We start from the raw sequence: 20,399 nt of genomic DNA on the forward strand, positions 1-20,399 counted from the left end.
GCAGAAGTTTGCCCTTTTTGTTGACTGCTTTCATCATAGCACAGAATAAATGGTATCAACAAGTAGAGATGAACTGTAGAATAATCTTGAGTTGAAAGGGATCTCTGGAGTTTGTATAGTCCAACACCCTGCTCTCAAATCAAGGACAGCTTAAGAGTTAGACTAGATGTGTTGGGGCTTGTTCAGCTGAATTTCAAATATGTCCAAAGATGGCAATTCCACAGCCAGTCTGGGTACCCTGCACCAGTCTTAACCACTCTTGTGGAGAAAATATTCTTCTGTATTCACAGTCTGATTTTTTCACTTGCTCCAGTGTGTGACCATTGCTTCTTACCCTCTCATCTCCAAGACATCTGATTCGGTCTTTCCTGTAATCACTCATTACATCCTTGAAGGCAGTAAGTAACACCCCTCACTACTTTTATATCTTGAGATTAAGCAAACCTATCTCCTTTAGCCTTTACTTGTACATCCTTTTCTCTAGCCTCCTAAATCGTTGTAGTGACCCTTCTCTGCACCTGCTCTAGTGTGTCTTGTACCGTGGAGACCAAAACTTCATACGCCAGATGCTGTCTCACAACTACTAAATAGAGGCTTATAATCACTTCCCAGTGCCTGCCAGCTGCATTTGTGCTGATGCCACCTAGTACATGGTTCACTTCTGTTGGTGCAAGGGTATACGGCTGATTTATGTTCAACTGGACAGAAGCATTTAATCCTGAACTTTGAAGGATTTAGGTCACAGATCCACTATTAGACAACTGCAATGAAATAATCACAGAAAAAGACTGTCTACAGCCACCCATGAATGTGTTCTTAGTGAGTGTGGTTGTTTCTACAGTTGAAAAAGAGAACTGGAAACTGCTCTGTCCCAAATGTTGAAATACTGTGCTAGCAAACAATAAACGTTGATCCTCCTTGTTAGACTTTTGCTCAAACACTGTAAAATACTTGAGAACGAGAGGACTCCTTCTGTGCAACTACTTAAGTTTGCTGTTGTTAACTGCATTTGTTTTATTTGGGCAAAAGCTTGAGGACTGAAAAAGGCACTGTGCCAGGTCCAAACACTTTAATACCAGTGAATTTAAAAGTGAAGGAACTCTTAACTGGTGGAGCAATACAGTATATATTGTGAAGAAGAAGAAAAGTCTAAAACAAAAAAGGCACCTCTAGGTAGCTTGTTCATTTCCAGCTCTCTCAATCTTGTAGCTGCTCAGCTGATTCAGTCAATTCTTTCTGTTTCTGTTTTTTTTTCTTTTTTTAACACCTTAGCAGTTTCTTTCTTTTATCTCTTACCTTTCTTTGCTCCCCTGCCTCTTTTGCCTACTGAATTGTCTTTCAGTAAGTTGCATTCCTTTATGACTTGAGGAAAACACCACTTCACATCCACCTGTTATTTCTACACTATTTTGTATTATCTTTAATGGCAGAGTACCAATTCAACCCTCAAAGTGCAATTTTTTTTCTGGGAACTGAACAGTCTAAAATCCACCTTATTGAAGTGAGAAGAGAGGAAAAAAAATAGGTTAGAACATCTGTTTCATTTGCGATCCTATCTGAAAAAAAGGACCAAATTGTCATCTTAATTGTAGAGATGAAAAGCATGATTTGGAATGTGCAACCCCACTGGCTTCTCCTACTGCAACAACAGTTCATCTTTTGGGAATGAGTTTGTCAGTGGTCCTGGGAGTTAAGTCCTGCCTTCTGCTTAAAGGAAATGTGCCTAATTTAGAGGAGGAGATGGACATAGATAATAAGAAGTGCACTCATAACAAAACTAAATAAATCTGAAGCAGAACAGGTTAGTAGAGATGTTTTAATCCAAAACTGCAATCACCCAGAATAGCATTGAAGTAAAAAAATAGAATTTTCATAGAGTATTCTCTAGTCCCTTTATTGCAAGAAGTCTGTTTGGACACAAAATTTCTCCCTCAATATTTAGGAAGATATTTTCATACGTGACTGTAAATGGCTTTTTGCCATTCTTGTATAGCAAATCAAACATTGTTCAGATTTGTTTTTGAGGGTTGTGACTTGGTTTGGGTTAAGATTTTTTGTTTGTTTATTTAATGACTACTGCATTATGCATTATGTGAATTACCTTAAAAATAAAGTATAATGTTAGGACTACTCACTCTTGATTTAAGTTTAAAGAAAGAGTTCAGCTGATTCTGAAGTACCAACCACCATGATTTACCCAAAGGTCTTTTTGAATTTTTCTTTTTTACTTTATTTTTGATTCTGTGACTTCATATTCTTGCAGAAATGACAGCTCCTAGCTTTTATTAGTTTAAAAAATCTCAGTAAAGGTGGTGTTGTCTCAACTGTCTCTTGCTGTTCTGTGAGTAACGTAGTGCATGCTAAGTAATCTCTTGTGGTGTAAGATGGGGAATGGTTCAAGCCTCAATAAAATCATAAAGCATGTCATATTTGTGTCTCATACCTTATTTACTTTGCACTTAACTGCTATAAAACAGTTAGCAGATGGAAGTGAAACACAGAAGGCTGTGCAGTGATGGGAAACAGAGATATATGCTGGTGGTAGGTTTTCTTTGATTAAATTGTAGTTGGCACATGGGTGCAGGACTATTTGGCTAACCTTACTGTTACTTCTAAGGAGAGAGTGGGATGACAATAGTCTTTCTTTGGGTCTGGATAGTTTTAGCGTTTTTTTGGTTTTATATAAAATTGTTTTTCTAGGCAGTAAACCCAAACACTTAAATATGAACCTGGGGCCAAGTCCCCTCCCCTGCCTGGTTGTGATTAGAGCTGAAGATAATTCTTAAAAATTTAAAAATAAACACAAGTGTGTCCCTCTTGCGGGAATTCTACAAATACATTATTTCAATATTTGTATTATTTGCTAATGTAATACTACAAAGTTTATAGTAATTCACTTGAAGTTTTTTTGTATTAATAAAATTATAGTGAAAAGCCTGTGTTAGTGTGGTCTTTCTCTAGGCAATTTAGATGATGGTCACAATGATTGGGAGTAAACATTAATGTGCAGTTGAATATTTGTGAAGTTTTGAAATGAAGGTTTAATGAAAACTTCATTGTTACTTATTCTTTATATTAAGAGAAAATGACTTTGAGTTAAAGCTTAAAACTTTTACGTATGTTGGTAACTAGGACTGTTTTGAGATTTCACCACTAGCATTACTTCTTCATTTTCTGGAATCTGTAGTGACAGTGAATCAGTGTTTCTAATGTCTCTAAACAAACAACTTTTATACCAAACAAACCAAATTGCCCAGAAAAGGTTGAAATACTTATTTCAATTTTTGAGTACCCATGAGTCAGTGTTCTGATAAAGCACAAGTCCTGATCTATAGAAGTAAACTGATTTAAAAAAAGGAAAAGAAAAATATATATGTGTGTATATATATATGTGTATATATATACACACACATACACACCCATGTCTTTGTAAGTTAAGCTATTATAGATATTACTCATCAGTTACTGAATGCTAATGCAACTTCCTGAAAAGAAGTAGTTGTATTGCCATCTTCTGTTCTCTGCTAAAATTTATTTGGTGGGGTTTTTCAGGTAAACACTAGAGAGTTTTTCACTCACTAAACTTACATTGTTTTTTGCTGTTGTTCAGTTCTATTGTATCTTCTCAGTCTTGAAATTAAATACTTAGAAATTTTGAATTTGGTTTTTTTTAAGAAAAGACAGTGTACTAGTAGACTGTCCATTTGTGATGATGAAGATATGGTTAAAAACACAGAAGCAGGCCCCTTGATCCTTTCTGTACCTGAGTGAAAAATAAAATATTTATTCTTTAAGTCTGGAAAATGAAATTCACTGCAATTGCTGTTGTTTATATCTGTGGGGAAGCAGCCAGGTTGAAGATAAGGTAGAACTTGCTGCAACATGTGCTGTGTTACCTTCATTTTGTAGGATGCATCAGCCACAGGGCCTGTATTTTACATCAGCAAGAGTTGATGAGTGTGGGTTGGGAGATGCTGACTCTGGTGTCTGTTTGACATGCAGTGGAAACATATGGCACCTGCACTTTGCTGTGGCACTTGTGGCAATCAGCACTAAGTACTGTGCTTTGTATGTGTTAGGAGCACAGAAAGGACTTGAATTTCTGTATGTTAAAAATGGAACCATCTAGTCAAAAAAGGAGGGGGAACAAACTTGAAGAAAGTGATGCAGAAGGAGCAAAGTGTCACTGAGAACAGCCTGTACTGAAAGATTTAAACCAAAGATACAGTACATGCTACATGCTGGCATGCTTGCAAAATCTCTAAGTGTGAAACTTGAGGTGGAACAGTACAATTCAGTAACACTGGGTGGTGTGCCCAGTGCTTTTTTTTCCAAGCGTAATTGTGTAAGCCTCTTCATTCAGTCTCACAAAGGATGACTCGTTACACAAGAGACACAGTGAATTACATATGGACATACTCATACTATCATCATGTTTTCCATCCCCTGTTTATTTGCTTACCACCCAAAATGAATGTTAGGATATTCTCAGCTGCAGAAGTCTTCCAGAAATAATTTGAGAAATAATCAGTTCAGTGAACGCTGTACCAAAGAAGAACAATGACCTCTCTCTCTGGAACAGCATGCCAAGAACACGATGAAGTACTTCAGTGTCTGAAAACATATGTCGTAGTGCTAAATGAGGACATGCACAAGCCACCTGAAATCTTTTGGGAATGTTAATTTAAGACAAACAGGCTGATTCATTTCTGTGAGAAGTTGAAAGTATTCTGGAGATAATTCAACCAGATTTGTAGATTTCAAGTCCTTTTACAGTCACAGTGGATTACTGTTTTCAAGGGTTACTGGATTTTAAGGGCTGAAGACCCAGTGGTTGGGACATGACCTAGTACTCTGTATTTATTAACTTGGTGCATGAGTTAAAAAGTCAGTAATAAAATATGACCACAATACATATTAGTCAAGATTAAGAGGAGTATTTGGGAAATTTTGGTATGCCAGTATTAAATTAGAAGGTTAATATTGATGACAACTAGGAAGCTTAATTGTGGAAGTCAAGATTTTATCTGTCTATTCAAATGAAATTTGTTTTAACATTTGGGAGAGCTACCAGAGAATATTGTAGACGTGGGCTAGAGATGGTTGTTACTTTTCTGTGCATACTGATTTAACATTTAAAAGAGGGAAAACTGAATGGTACAGTGTAAAAAGAAGGAAACAATGGTTTGATGTGCCAGAACATTTAAAAACAAAGCTCTGAAGGACAGAAAAGAAAGAAATTATCAATTCATATTGAGACCAATTATATTTTGCAAAACCTTCAGGATGTTTTTGAAAACATGAAACTATAGATGATCGAGGAGTCATAAATCAGAACTGGGGTCATATTTAGGCATTTAGGTGCTTAGAACTGAAAATATTGATGATTCTATTAGAGTGCTTTAGTTATATTTGTCACACTCAATTTGTTAGCTTTTATTTGTTTTAAGGCACGTAGAAGAATTTCAAAAGAATAGTCAACTGATATTCAAGCATGGTTTCCATTTTGTAATAGCAGACTAAGGCTTATTAGGAGAGAGAGCTAAAATAGCATATGGCCCTTGTGTAAATACAAATGATCTATATAGGAACACTATTAAAACAAGGATTTAATGAGACCATCTAGTGATATAGAATAAACTGCTTTTGAGATAAGTAACTCAATGCTACAGTTGATGAGACTGAAGCTAAATCTGGTTAGATGTTTAAACTTACGTGGCAAGTGCTAGTTGAGTAGTAAGTAAAGTGCAGCTTAATTTGTTCTGGTTGTATGCCTCTATTCAAGAATTTACTAAACCTTCAGTATAGTTGTCACCATTGTCAATGGCTCCATGAAAACCACTGCTATACACACCTTTAGACATGTGAGATGTGACAGACTCTGCCTCCCTCAAGGTCTTGAGATGCACTGGAAAACCTATGACAGGGAGGGAAGAGGGGCTGACCTCCAGGGTGTATGTCCTGCAGTTCTGTTTGAAGTGTCAGGAGGAATGTGGGTCAGTAAGAGCCAGGAAGGAAGGTTGATCACAGCTCTTCCTCAATGGCTCAGTGCTCCAGCAGGCAGGCAGCAGGACGCTGCTGCTGCCATGTGGCTGTGCTTTTTTGGGTGTACTTCAGGGACTCCTCAGGCCCCCAAAATGGACTAATCCCAGGGTTGTTCTAGTAGGGACTTGTTGCTTGTACTCATGTCTGTGACTATGGGGTTAACTGGATTTTGGTGTTTCTGCAATAAAAAAGGGAGAGGCTTACAAGTGACCATCGGCGCCAGAGCAGATGGGTTCATGTTTGTGGAAGATGGGCATGTGCTCTTAGAAATAAGCTTGGGACATCTGCTTTCGGTCTGCTGTAATTTAGAGCACCTCAGGTCCAGAGCCTTATTCTGGAGAAGCCAGCCAAACAGCATCTCATACTGGCCTACTTTCCATCTCCCCAGAGAATGAGGGATTAGCTGACATTCTTCTCTTCTTTATTAATAGTTTGACGTCTGGATGACTTTTGAAGTAAGCTAAACAAAAGTTGAGATCAAATTATTTTTGTGGCACTTGCTTTTAAAGATTGCTATTGAAACTTTCTAAGAAGTAAAAAAACATTTTGAGTTAGTAACAACATCTGGAAATTACACTAACAAGGAGACATAAGGGGCATCATCCGTCCTGCTAAATTGCTCTCACTTGGTTTGTAAAATATCCAACTCCCTGAGCAACACAGTTGCCCAGTTGGCTTTGTGGAGTATGAGAGCTTTCTACATTCCTTGCAAGTATCCAGCATTGCTACTGGGAGAGAGAGGTCTATATTCCTAAGGCTGTGGACAAGGAAAACAATTTATGTGGATTTTTTCAGCCCTCTACTGACTTGAAAAACCTCATCTGTGAACGTATGTCTGCCAAGATTGTTTCTTAAGTCACGGTTCTTTCAAGTGAAAAATAGACCTCAGCAAAAGCACTCCAGTCGGTGAAGCTCTGACTGTGTTCTTGCATTAAACTGAACAAAATTTAAAGCTGTGTGTGTTTGGCGGTTCCTGCAGTCTTGGAAGAGCATCCACTTATTTACTCAGTTGGTCGGTCACAAAATGTACTTTCCTCTTTACTTGTGTTCTTGTCCCTATGGAGATAATTAACTAAGTGTTGTATGGAAAAATAAAACTTGTATATGCATTGATAATTCTGACCTTTGCTCTTTAGACACCTCGTTCATCCATAAATTTTTATGTTAAAAAATGCACAGTTTTGGATTATGAATTTAAAAAAATTACTTTTACCAGTAAATCTATCTTGAAAAATAATTATATTCTTGAAGTGATGCCTGCACTGAACTACACAGACTGCAGCATCAATTTAAAATGGAAAAAAAGTCATGCTGCTAAATTGTGTCTTGATGTCTATAAATGTGGTTTGTCCAGTTAACTTTTTGTTTAACTGTTGAGGTGGAAGTCTCTCTCTTCCACTCAGTCTACTCTCACTACTCAAAACCAGATTTTTGACAGATTTTAATATCAGTTGCTGGTAATTTCTGCCACAGTATGTCTATCTTGAGTGATCTGCTTTGCTAGGAACAGAAGTACTTTTTCTCTTCAGTCTATTTGTGCACATCGTCATTCGTACGTGTAGTATGAACTGTGTATCTTCTATGTGGTACAACATTGCAAGTGTTGCTACTCAGTGCTGTTATTTTCATATTTAACAGCAAATTATTTCAATTAATTGTTAAGAAACAACCAAAACCAAGCTACAGCTTCAGTAATTTAAAAGTTGACAAAAGTGATCTGCAGTTCTTTAGAGATCTGCCCTAAATTGAAAGTTGGAGATGCAATTCAACATCTGTATGTCCCAATATGTTTGCAAATTAATTATAGCAGTGGAGGATTGAAGGGGCCATTTGTATTGAATTGAGTCTTGAGAACATTTATGCAACTGTTCATAAGACACTCATCAAACTTAACCCTAGAATAAGTTAAATCTGTTTGCCTCCACTCATCTCCGCTATTGGAAGACTGGTTCATACAATGATGCCTCAATGTCTTGTGTAAATGTATTCATGCTTTATACCCACTGATTGTAGTACCAATGTTGAACCTTAATGTAAATATTTTTCATGTATTCATAGAGATCTCAGGTTTTTTCCAGCTGGGGCAGAGAGCCCATATAAGCCAGGTATTTCTATTTTGCTTTCCTAACTTTATTTCTCTGTCCTTTTAATCGTTATCATAATCTCTCTGCATGCATCACAATTCTGAGTTAAAGTTCCTGGAATGGGAGTGATTTGAGCTGCACAGAGTGCTCCAGGAGAAAAAGGCTTTGTAATGGGGCATTTTTATGGCCTTGTTTTTACTGCAACTCTATCACCCGGTATGGACTGCACCTGCTTTTCTACAATGAGGAGGCCTAGGCATTTTTTTGTTCTGTCATTTCCAGACTTTAACTCCTCATTTACAGCAGGTGCTCTTATTCTAACCTCAAAATCCATCATTTTGCCCTTTATACTGTTAAATTTCATCCCACTTATATTAGTCCAATACTGAAGGCAATCCAGCTGTACTGTCTGCTGTTTCTCCATATTAATGATGTTCCACAAACTTCTGATAGTCCCCATTCTGGAACTGTTTGTTACCAAAATTTGTACTATAAATATGTACCTGTACACAGATGAAAACACTTATTTTACCTTGTCTTTTTATATGCTAGTACTTCTCTATTGTGTATTACCTGCCACCTACTTTTGGATGTTTCTTAGGTATCTTACACTTCTTCTAGTCTTTTCCCACTCAAATATGGTTATGGTGTGGTTTGCTATGCAAAATCCATGTTCATTATAGTTAATTCATTAGCTGGTTATGTGTCAATTTGTCGTGGCATTCTTTGATAAATGTGCTTTGCATTTTATCCGACTTTTCTGTGTGATGGAAGGTATTTTTTTCTTGGACATTTGTCCTGAAGCTTTTCGTACTCCTGACATCAGCTAATAAGGTAGCTAATTCCACCATTTCTTAGACACAAATATTAGTTTTCTCTTTTCCTTGACTAGCCTAGTCCCTGTTATCTCTTCCTTTTTATTCTTCATTTTTCAGAGTACTAAAACACAAAGCTGTTTCATCACACTGGCATTCAGTGTCTCTTGGATGGAACATGTCCTTCAGTAGTGAGACTGGTCCCTAGTCTGTCATCTTTGTTACTTCCATAATGTCCAGTTTCATTCCTTACACTATTATTTCTTTCTGTTGCCCAAGATTCTTACATTAGTGCTCAAATATGTTAATTGTGCCAAACTAATCATTCATAGTTTCTTAGCTGAATAAGTTCTCCCACATCATCAGTCTATCAGCATCAATCACAGTTTTTCTTCTCTGCTCCCTATCCCTCTGTATTCTGTTAACTTGATTTTCACTGTGATACTTGTCAGTCACCACCTACCCATTTTATCTATTTTGTTGTGCTTGGCAAGAGGCGTGAAGCTTTGAAATGTTTTTGTTGCTGTTGGGGGGGTGTTTGTTGGGATTTTTGTGTGTGTTTGGGTTTTGTTTTGTTTTAATATTGATTTCAGAAGATACTGTTTTTACCAAGTCCTGTATTGGCATTTAAAGTAATTGACAGTTTGGGACAAAGGTACCTGTTTCACAGATGCTGCTTTATAAGTATTAATGGCAAAGGTAAAGAAAGGTTATCAATATTTTTGACTCACGTAATGGTGGTTGAGGTCATGCTTCTCCTTTCCACATCCAGGAATTAAAAAATTATCCACTCCTTTGTCAGTGTAATGTAGTCCTCACAAGTCAGACTTTGATGCCCACACAAGACATGTGGCTGTTCATGGATGTAGAGTTTGGAGCAGAGTATGACTATGATGGAGCAGGAAGAAGAGAAGAGAGCAAGACAAGATACTTACACTATAGTCTTTTCTGCCAGTAGGTGCCATCTTCTGGCTGTGAATCTCAAATGGTGTGGTTCAAATCTATGTCCTCTTGATTTTGTAGGACATGTCTGCCACATTGCAACACAAAATTACTTGAAACAGCAGAGGGGCTTTAAAAATTCAGAGGGCTAGTAGGGTTGGGATTAGATTTAATTTAGTCTGTTGTGCTGAAATCCCCCTCTGTGAGCAAGCAGCAGGGAAGGTGATAAGGATTTAGGCCTCAGGAAAAGTAATTTAATTGCTGATTACCACCAATCACTTTCCCAAATTCCTTTCCTCAGCTACTGGGATAGTTGTATTTATCACTCAACTGTCCAGGGAGATTTCTGTGTAGAAATTGGCTGGAGCTCTTAAACCCTGGGTCTAAGTGGTTCCGTGGGTATCGTAAATATTGCAGATGAGATGCTAGACTCCTTAATGCCAATGTAAGTTTTGTTAATGACTTGCTAAGATCAGGATTTTACTTGTATTTACATATGTGTTGGACTTTTGGTGGTACTCTGAGGGTGGGAAAGAATTTGATTGTTTATCTAAAATGGTGCTGAATGGATCTCAGACTGATCCAGTGCTGCATCTGGATTCACTTTCACAAGGAACAATATGGAACAAAACTCTTGTGTTTTTTTTTTTTTTAATTGAAATCAGAAGTCTTGAGAGCCCTCTTATTTTACTGTTTCATATGAGGGAAGGGCTGGCAACTGCATATTTTCTCAATTGAAGCAAGCTATCAGATTGTGAATATGCTACAGTATATCAGGACTGCTCTAGGTAATAATGCAGTCATTATCAAAGGTATGCTGCAAGGCATCGCAGACTGACATTTTCAAATCACCGTGTAAATCTGCCTGACACAGCTTTAAAAGAAATAAAACAAGACTGAAAGCTCCAGTGTTTAGTCTAAAAACACACATGGCCATGGTTGCTGTTTTAGCCTATGTGGGCTAACTGTGGAAGCCTTTTGTGGCCCTCTGGCCTACTGAGCAGTGTCAGCTTGATTTGTGTGTTAATTTGCTGACTTTTCGGTTTGATGCTTTCCATTAAAATTCACATAAAGAGCCTGTGTGGTTTTGCCTTATTTAGCAGCTTTTCCAAACTAAATGCTCTTCCCAAGACTGCCTTTGGTATCACTGAAAGTAAGAGAAAGAGCTTTTAGCATTTATTCACTGTTGGAATCATTTATTTGCCATTTATGTGATACTGAAAGGATGAAGGCAGATGGGGGGGCCTTGTAAAGTGATGATATAAACAAACACAGAGAAGGAACACAGTGGCAGTTTTATGAGAATTTTCCTTAATGGAAAAATCCTGAATAAAATGGTTGGTGGTGTAAGCCATGAACCACTTAGCATCAGCTCACCCTAGTGTCTTCCTGGCACCAAGGATTGTCCTGTTGAAGTTAAAATATCCTTCTCACTGTTTCATACATCCCCACTCTTTAGGTCTGGTTTGCTTGAGGAAGATGACTTGTAATTGACAGAGCCTGCCAGAAACCAGCCCTGGACTGGATCTCAGTGCAGACTTGCAACTAGTGGTGGTGGTTTGTCACCCTTTTCCCCTGCCTATTGATGCCATGTGTGATTGTGATTATTTTCTTGTGACAGAGAAGCTGCCATGTACTGACCTTCCTTCCTAAAAGGCCTTCCCTCTGAAATATGAACTGGTTGAGCACTTCAGCTGGCATGTTAGTGTTGGATGGAACAATGGCTAATTCTGTAGTGTTTGTGTGGCCCAAGTGGTGCAACTCAAGCTCTTCTAATAAGGAGAGATCTGCAGGTCCATGTGTGGGCACTGGGGTATCTATTTTCAAATAGCCAGTGAAATTATGCTACACTTACTGTATCTCAGAAACTGAAGAGTCAAACCTTAGAAGTGTTCTTTCTAAGAATAGCTCCAGAAAACAGGTCCTTGCATCACTAACATTATATCTATTTTTTGAGTCAAGATTAATCAAAAATGCATCCTCAGGGAGCGGTGAGAGGATGTGAGTTTGTTGTAAGGTAAAAGGCTCACAAATTCCCATTGGACTTTTGGTAAAACCAGAAAAATTGTTTGAAAGCAGTTGTCAAGTAGTATTTCCGTAGCTTAAATAAATGTCCCTCTGTGTCTGAAAACAAAAAAATTATATTGCCGATTATGTCAGCATCTGTTGAGCATTGTTAAAAAGCTGATATACTACATACCTTAAGCCACAAATCATGGATGAAGTAACTCTTTGTCCTGACCTGTTACGGGAGCTGAAGCTCCCAGTGAAGCTACAATTGGGCCCATAGTGGAGAGAGCCTCTAAACTCCTCTATAACCCTTTCACTATAACTTAAAAAATTTAGGTTTGTATTTGCCACCACTGAATGCTGTGTCCTGTTTTCCTTTCCACAGGCAGAGTCACCCCAGAACAGCTCAGCTCATACATTAAGCTTTTCAGAAATAATCTCAAAGCTTTGGAGAACCATTGTGGTCTTCTACAGCTTGTACTGGCCACAGTCCAGACTTTGAAACATCCACAGACTTCGAAATGGAACAACTTCCTTGCCTTTGAGAGATTACTGCTGCAGGTACATGTTATGTTTAATTTTTGCATTTCTATTGCATTCTGTAGCGCCTTTTTTTTTTTGAGAAGGAGTGTGTTGGATGTCTTGCTAAAGAGCTGTACCTTATTGCCACACTAGTAAAAGGAATGGGAACGTACATAGTTAATATTTCATAGCTTTTTCTAGGAAATTTTATAAACAAAATGGTAGACATTAGAGATGAAGTATATAAATAATCTGAACTGGCTGACAATTTTACATGTGTATAAAGTTTCAAGATGGTATATGTGTGTGGCTCGGCTTCGCGGACGAAGATTTGGGAAGGGCTGTCCCCACATGGGTGTGCCCTTCCAGCCTGCGCAGTGGATTTTAGGTGAGGCTCAGCATGCGCAGAACTGGCCCCACCGTTTAAGTCCTGAGGTTCATCTGCCACGGCCGAGCGAGCTTGCACAGTGCCAGTGAAGTCCTCCGGACTAGAACCTACAGCACCCGGCATTTCCCAGGAGGTCTCCCATCCAAGTACTAATCCGGGGCTGACCCTGCTTAGCTTCCGAGATCTGACGGGATCAGATGTCAGGGAGCCATTTAACTGCCAGAAGATGGTATAACTTAGCATTGAATAGGATTGTTGTTATTGTTACTATTATTATCGCTACCAGCCTGAAGATGCTTCTTGAGGTAACATGCTGAGTCAGAGGCAGAGAGGAGTTTGTTATTATGTCTATGTAAAACTTGAATAATTTGCTGAGTAGATGAAAGCATAGTTGGAAATCCATGCACACAAGAGCGCGAAGTTTCTTGTGTTCTCAACTGTCATCTACCCTTAGCTATACCACCACTACATTTTTTTACAGCATCCTGTTGGTGACCACAGTATTATTTACACGCCAGTTTGTATCATATTTGGATTTCTCTCAGGAAATTAAGAATTAGTAGTATATTGAACTCTGTCCTACTAACCTTTGGAGATGTACCAAAGAAAGGAGGTGTTTTTTCTAAGAACCTGATAGAGTTAATTTCTGCTGCAGTTCAGAGAAAGCTCAAAACTTTTCTTCCTGTGCTGTCTGCTCTGCCATGGTGTTGTTTTTAAAGGCACCATCTTCAGAAACCCTAGCAAGAGACAAGTCTTCATGAGCTAACTCCTAATGAAGTTAGAGCCAGCCTTAAATGAGTGAAATATATAGTATTGTTCTCAACTAAAACCAGATACCTCTGTAAAAATTAGCCATCTTTTTCTAGATGTGGAAAACAAACAAACAACTTGACTCTCTTCATGATATCTTGCAACAGAATATGATCCCTCATCCTTCAAGAAGAATATGCCTATACCTTACAGCTTTGTAGTCAATGAATTTCTGCAAGGTTTGGAGAGAGAAAAATGGAAAACTTAGAGAGTAGTGAGCTCTTGTCTATGTTCATTTTAAAAATTATTCTCTTGGTAAAACTGAAATATTTTTGAATACCACAGGCAATCTTCTTCATCCGGTTAAAAAACAAGCACAGGTAAAAGAACTCATTGCAACCATTTTTTAGTGTGTCTGGACTGTAGAAGAAGGAACTTACAGCCCATAGTCCCCTTCTGTCTCCTGTAGTGAGTCACGTCACACAGCTCTTCTCAGAAGCTGGCTAAGTTCCATCTTAAAACCAGTTCAGCTTTAGAATCAAAATAAAGCTGCAAACTCAGCATTGTTTTCACAGCAACAGACAGCTGCTTATATAAAATCAGCAGGGAGTAGAAAAACAGAGGTAAGAAACAAGCAAACTATGTATTTTATAAAAAAGAAACGTTTAACAAGCACTCTCATAATTGTAGGTGGCTTTGAATTATACCTCATGCCTTCCCCTCATCATATTAAGGTAAACTGGGCTAGCCAAAGCAAACTGTCTAGGCTGACATTTGTAGCTGTTCCTTAAGCACATGCTCATTTTCAGTAGTTCAGACAGCAATTATTTTCAATTACAAGAACTCTCTTTTGAAGACAGCGTTTTCTGAGCACATGGCCTGCCTCTGAGCTGTTGACAGGGGTTTGTAAGAAAAGCAAAGTACTGAAACCCAGAAGATGTCAAAGATATTTTTATTTAAAAAGAATCAATTAGGACATTACCTTGTGAATGGTTAGTACGTAGCACACTGCACTAAATTTGATGCTATAGTAGTTTATTTCAGCAGAACTACTGAGAAATTATTTAGCATATTTGTTACGTTTCAGGTATTTTAAAATAATAAACCTTAAAGAATCAACAATTGAAAATAATTGTTTCAACATGAAAGGTTGTATTGTTTCTATTGTATATTGGAACCACACAGAAGACAACTGTTTGTGAAGGATCTACTGGGAGTAATATTATTAGACCCTGCTAATACAGGAATTCGGTGCTGATGGATGCATGTCAGACTCTAGCTGATGTTAAAGAAGATAACTCAGTATAAACAGCTGGTGTTAGAATCTCAGATTTCCCCAAAAAATAAATATGCACAGTTTTGGAATTTTTGTCATTGCTGGATCTCTTGGACCGGTCTCATGATTCTCTGCTTAGTCTACTTTGTGCTTTTCAGAAAAAAACCCACATTTTTTACAAGAAACCTTTAGTTTAGCTCTTACACTGAATTCAATGTTTCACCTTGCTCCTTGATTTGCTCCTTTCAGTTGCAGGTATTCAGTTCTAAAATGTCATGCTAGAGGTAGAAAACAACCCACTTTTTTACTATTTTATCGTAACTAAAGATGTCTAACTGCATTTTTAGACCTATGTTGGCTTAATACATTTTTTACATCTGCAACAAAAAAGTCTGGGTCTGACTGGAAGTACAGCAGCATACTTACCATAGAGTTGTCCTCTCCATAACTGGGATGGATGAAGGGTCTGAGAGCAAAATTGGATTTTGATGGGATCATGGCCTTGACCTCAAAGAGTTTCATGTGCTGGATTAAGAGTAATGCATCAGAAGGATTCATCTTGTCAATCACAAATTTTCTCTGTGTTCTGCTGTTCTACCTCTGCACATGATAGAGCTTTCACTACCCAGACGTTTTAAATGCTGTGTGAATTGAAACTGTATATCTTATTTATCAAGGAGATATCGTGCCCTCTCTTATTTTCCTTCTCTTGGGGTCCTCTTTCTGTTTTTTCTGATTCTGACAATCCTTAAAACCATTAGATGGGAAGGGGAACAAGCTAAATACTACTCCATGCTGCCTGCAACTCACCAGTATTCCTCATGTTTTCATTTAAATGAGGGTTTAATATTTAGAGAGTAACAAAGTAAGAAAGAGTGTTGCCACTCCATACTTTTTAGCTATATCCCCTGTTCTTCTAAAGTTTATGACTTTAATGCACGTTTATTGAGCAATATGGCCTCATGAAATACAAAAGCACAAGAGGAGCCATCTCCTGAGTAAATAATATATGACACTGTAAGAGAAAAAATATTTTTGTTGTTTTTAACATATAATACTCATATATTCATTCAGCAGGGATTTTTGCTTCCAAATTCAGTTTAAAAGTACTCAGTAGATAGTGTGAATGGGGCCATAATGATGCTCCAAGGAAAAATGCTGTTCCTCTTTGAAGGGCATCTATTAGAATTGGCTGCATCATTCTGGCATGATTTTGCTCTCAAGATTTAAGAGTAAAATACTTGTCATCCTGAGTAGTGGTCTATTTTACTAATAACCCCATCCATTTAAATTCCAAGGTTGGATTTTATTCAGCGTCCTCTCCCCAAAAGAGGGGGGATGTGTTTCTTCTTTAGGATGAGGACATTTTCTTCTTTTTTAAGATGTCTGGGCTAACCTTTCTTCTAAAACTGCAAATGTACCAGCATCATTGTCTTAAAATAGCCATATTGCCTTAAATAAGGAAATCTGGGAGATTATTAACTTCATTGTTATTACAGTGTTGGGAAGGGAATTATTCCTTCTTGAGGCTTTTTCATGGCACAAAGTTTTTGCATTTGCTGATCAATATTTCACAATTTACCATGAAATCAGACAGATTCAGCATTGGCTTGGAAACCATGATGCTACCAGTGGATTTCAGAACTGTCAGAGTTTCGTTTTGTGATGCTGATTTATGTCACATAATCTCACGAGGAATTGGAATTAAATTCATACTAAATCATACTAACACACCCCCCCCCAAAACCAACAAATCCACAAAATCAATCCATAACTAAAAATCCCTTACACATTCACAGCTTCATCCTATAGATGAGTGAATGTAGTTACCTTTATGATGCTAAAAATCCTTTCAGTTTTCACCTATTTGAGTTGTCCAGCTTCTCACACTTAACACCCCATGAAGTGGGACCAAATCCCCTCTGAGCTTTGACTCTTTTCACATCCTGCACTGTCGGTCAGGTGAGTGCTTTGATGATTGAGGCAGTGCTCCCATACATGGCATTTCTCAACTAAAGCATCAGAAATGTGATCAGTGAGTTTGGAAATGATCTGTTTCTAGCAGATACTGAGGAGAGCCATTCAATTCATGTGGCAGTCCTGTTGCTCTTGGATTTGAGCTCGTGATCAGCCTACCCAGCTCAACAGTGAGTTACTTTTATCCTTCTAGTCTCTGCAAGAACATACAGGTGGGCACTGCACATCATCTTGACTGCTTAGGAAAATAAATACACTGCTGTAATGCCAGTTAGCAAAAAAGGTAGATCTGACAAGATGGGCTGCCATCTGTGTGTGAGTTAAAGTTGTCACTGTGTGTTAATTCAGTATAGAATATGTGATACATCCATCAGTCTTTCTAAAGTTAGCTTGCTTCTTTTGAAAGGATGACTTGGTAGTTTTTTATATTTTACTATTTCTTTTCCATTCTTCTTTTTCCAAAACTTCACTATGATAAGAAAAACAGTAATATTTTAGCAAAGTTTTTAGTGACTCTCGGTAATAATACAAATATGTCAAATTTATGGTGGTGGAAGCTGTGTATATATACTTACATGAAGAGCTCTTAACAGTATAGTATTTTCATGTTCAAAATTCCAAATACTAATTAACTAATTTTAACTAATTTTATTTTATTTTTATTTTCTCATTTTGGTGCTGTAAAATTTATTTGAAGAGAGTTTTTATTTTTGTCCTTGGTGTCTTGAGAAACAGAAAATACAGACATGTTTTTAAGAGAAACAGAAACTTCATGCCAGATGTCATTCCAATGTTTTTATTTTTCTGTTGGCGGAAAGTGGTTATGATGTTATTAAAATGACATAATTCTTTCTCCTGTGAATATTGCAGTGCAAACTCACAAATAAAGGTGGAAAAACTGCAATACAGCTGAGTATTTTGCATTGCAGTTAATGTTTCAGTAGCAAGATCCAAAAGCTAGGTTGTTAGCACCCATTCCATCCTGTGCTGTGATTCTCTACCATTTTTACAAATGCAGGGTACACATGATTCATGACTTCTTTAAGGGTGACATTATTGTTTATCTGCACATAATATAATAGGCGTTGCTCACATATGTGTGCCTGCACAGAACCCTGTGCCAATAAATTTAGAAATTTTCCATGCCTAGAACTCACTCTAGTTTTCAGACCTCTCAACTTTTCTATAGGCTACAGTAGTTACCAGATGACCTTTACTGACACTAAGCTGGAATAAACCAAAAGTTTAAGCATGGCCTTCAGGCTGCTGAAACAGTTTGATACAAAAAGGTTAGGAAACAGAAAAGCTTTTGGAGTACTTCCTCTTGCTCTGCAAAAATAATTCATAGTTCAGCTATAGAGACACTTTTATTTCTACATAGAATACATTAGGATCAGTGACATTCTTTGTTGTTATTATTTATATTGCTTTAGTCAACATGTAATTTATAATTACATAGCTCAGCTCAGTGCATTAAATACTCTTTTTGGTGGCCTACAGTGTTGATCAATTCATACCTTTAGAAGAGATATTGCAATGGCATTTGGAAAGAAGACCCATGATGTTAGCTACCTGTAATTAGAGATTTTATGTTTAAAAAATAAATCCTGGAATTAGATCAGTCACATTTCAACATAAAGCTGCATATGGAATGAATTGTCTTGGTGGGAGTTTTGCATGATGCTCTGTTGATTGCAAAGGTTATCCTTTGGAATTTGGTGCCTTTTGGATGAGTTTGCAGCTTGGACACTAGAAGGTAAAATGTAATTTGTTGCTGAAGTGAAAATAGTTAATACATCAATTACTTATGGTTCCGAATTATTTACTGTAAGTTCTTATTTAGCCATTTGTTGTTAGCATTTAAAGTGGGGTCGTGTCCAGAACATGTAAACCATTTGGACTCGGCCTTTATACATGTGATGTTTTTAACTGTACAAGTATTTATTCTACATAACATTTATGTTGCATTTCATGGCCTTGCATAAAAACTGGTGTATACAAGCCCTGAAACAGTGTTGCTTCTTGACACCTGCCTTGCATGGTCTCAGTTGGTTTATTTTCCTTGCTCAATACCTCTTACATTGATGTTACCTTGTTTCTAACAAGAGTTGTTGTATTTATGTGGTTTCTATACGTTTCTATAAAACAGAGCCCTAAACTGTTGGGCACACCTCAGTGCTACGCAATACAAGAAAAAGAATGGACTAAATTTGAGGAAGTGATGAGCTCTCTTGAGTGTGTTTGGTTTTGTGCACCATCTGTGACACGCCATAGAGGAGGAGCTGGTTGGTTACAATTTATATTCCTTGTGCCCAGAGAGCGTGGTTATGAACCATTTCCTAGGTTTGGCATGCTCGAATGAAGTCATTTCAACTAGTTTTGCTCAGAAAGATGTGTGTGTATGTTTGTATTTACACATATAAATTCTTTTATTCTATATGTATATATAGAATTATTCTATTCAAAATAATTGCCTGTAAGTAGAATGCTCTTTTCAAATTGCTTTGAAAGCAAAATAAAATACAGGTAGAGATTGTTTTAACATGAAATAAATGCTTGGAGAATGAATAGAAGCTGTTTTTACTGACAATTTATTAATCTGTTGAAAGAAAACTATTTTAAGTTTTTCTAACACTGGCTGACAAGAGGTTAAAATATTTTAAGTGTGGTTACAGTATCACATGGGAATTAAGTGTATCTTTCCCTATTCTTGTTGAAGAAATGTGTTTTCATATGGTCTGAAAGTTACAAAGTGCTGCCATTATGCCTCTTATTTGAAAGCAGCGACCTCCCTCCCTCATCCTGTGAAAGAGCTAATATTTTGTATCCAGACACAGGTCACCTAGAGCATCTAAAATTAGCACTTAATGAAGAAACAGCTTTCTTAAGTGAACAAATGTCTACATCAATAAAATTTTAAAAGCTTTGTGGGAAGAAGAGGCTAAACAGATTAAGTTAATTAGAAATGTTAAATTAATGTTCTATGTGCAAACTCAAAATATTTTATGTAAAATGAAAGAATCTCAATGGATTTGTAATGGTAGCAAACTTTTCAGAGGGTAAAGCACAAAACCAGTATTATCATCTCTACACACATGCACATACATTTTGTAAGAAGTTTAAACAATTAATACCTTTTTCTTGCCAGTTTTTTTCTGAGACACATGTGATTCCATGGCAGATGATGAGTGCTTAGCCCATGCTGCAGAAGGGCCGCATGATTCTCAGTTTCATATGAACACTTGTCACCAGTGAAAGCCAGAGCCCTTCTCCAGCCCTGGGAATCCATGTGCGGAGCTATAGCTCTGCCTGACACTTGCCATTCTTTATCCTCTGTGACTTTTCTCCTTAAAATGTAACATGAACTGCTTACTTTCTGTAAAAGATAACATTAATCAGGCTGGAACACAGATGCCCTGAATCCCTACCAGTGTATGTAGAGGAGTCACGAGGGGGCACAATATTAACAATACTGAACAAGTCACCATTTACTCTTGCGCAGATAACTGTGCTCTGAGAGGCAAAGCTTTTGTTGTGTGTACTCCCAGTAAGCCCTTGCTTTGCTCTACGTATTGCTCCACTGATCAGAG

General features: G+C 37.5%; 1 protein-coding gene across 3 annotated transcripts in view; it reads left to right on the forward strand.

Moving 5' to 3' along the window:
• Window positions 1-20,399, forward strand: part of SCFD2 (sec1 family domain containing 2) — a 197,349-nt gene that overhangs the window by 40,189 nt on the left and 136,761 nt on the right. For all 3 annotated transcript variants that reach the window (XM_071556491.1, XM_071556490.1, XM_071556492.1), the window contains exon 4: window positions 12,282-12,457. In XM_071556491.1, the coding sequence (XP_071412592.1) occupies window positions 12,282-12,457 (176 nt within the window). The remainder of the gene's footprint in view (window positions 1-12,281; window positions 12,458-20,399) is intronic.

The sequence above is a fragment of the Pithys albifrons genome, chromosome 5 (assembly GCF_047495875.1).
Source record: "Pithys albifrons albifrons isolate INPA30051 chromosome 5, PitAlb_v1, whole genome shotgun sequence".
Classification (NCBI taxonomy): Eukaryota; Metazoa; Chordata; class Aves; order Passeriformes; family Thamnophilidae; genus Pithys; species Pithys albifrons.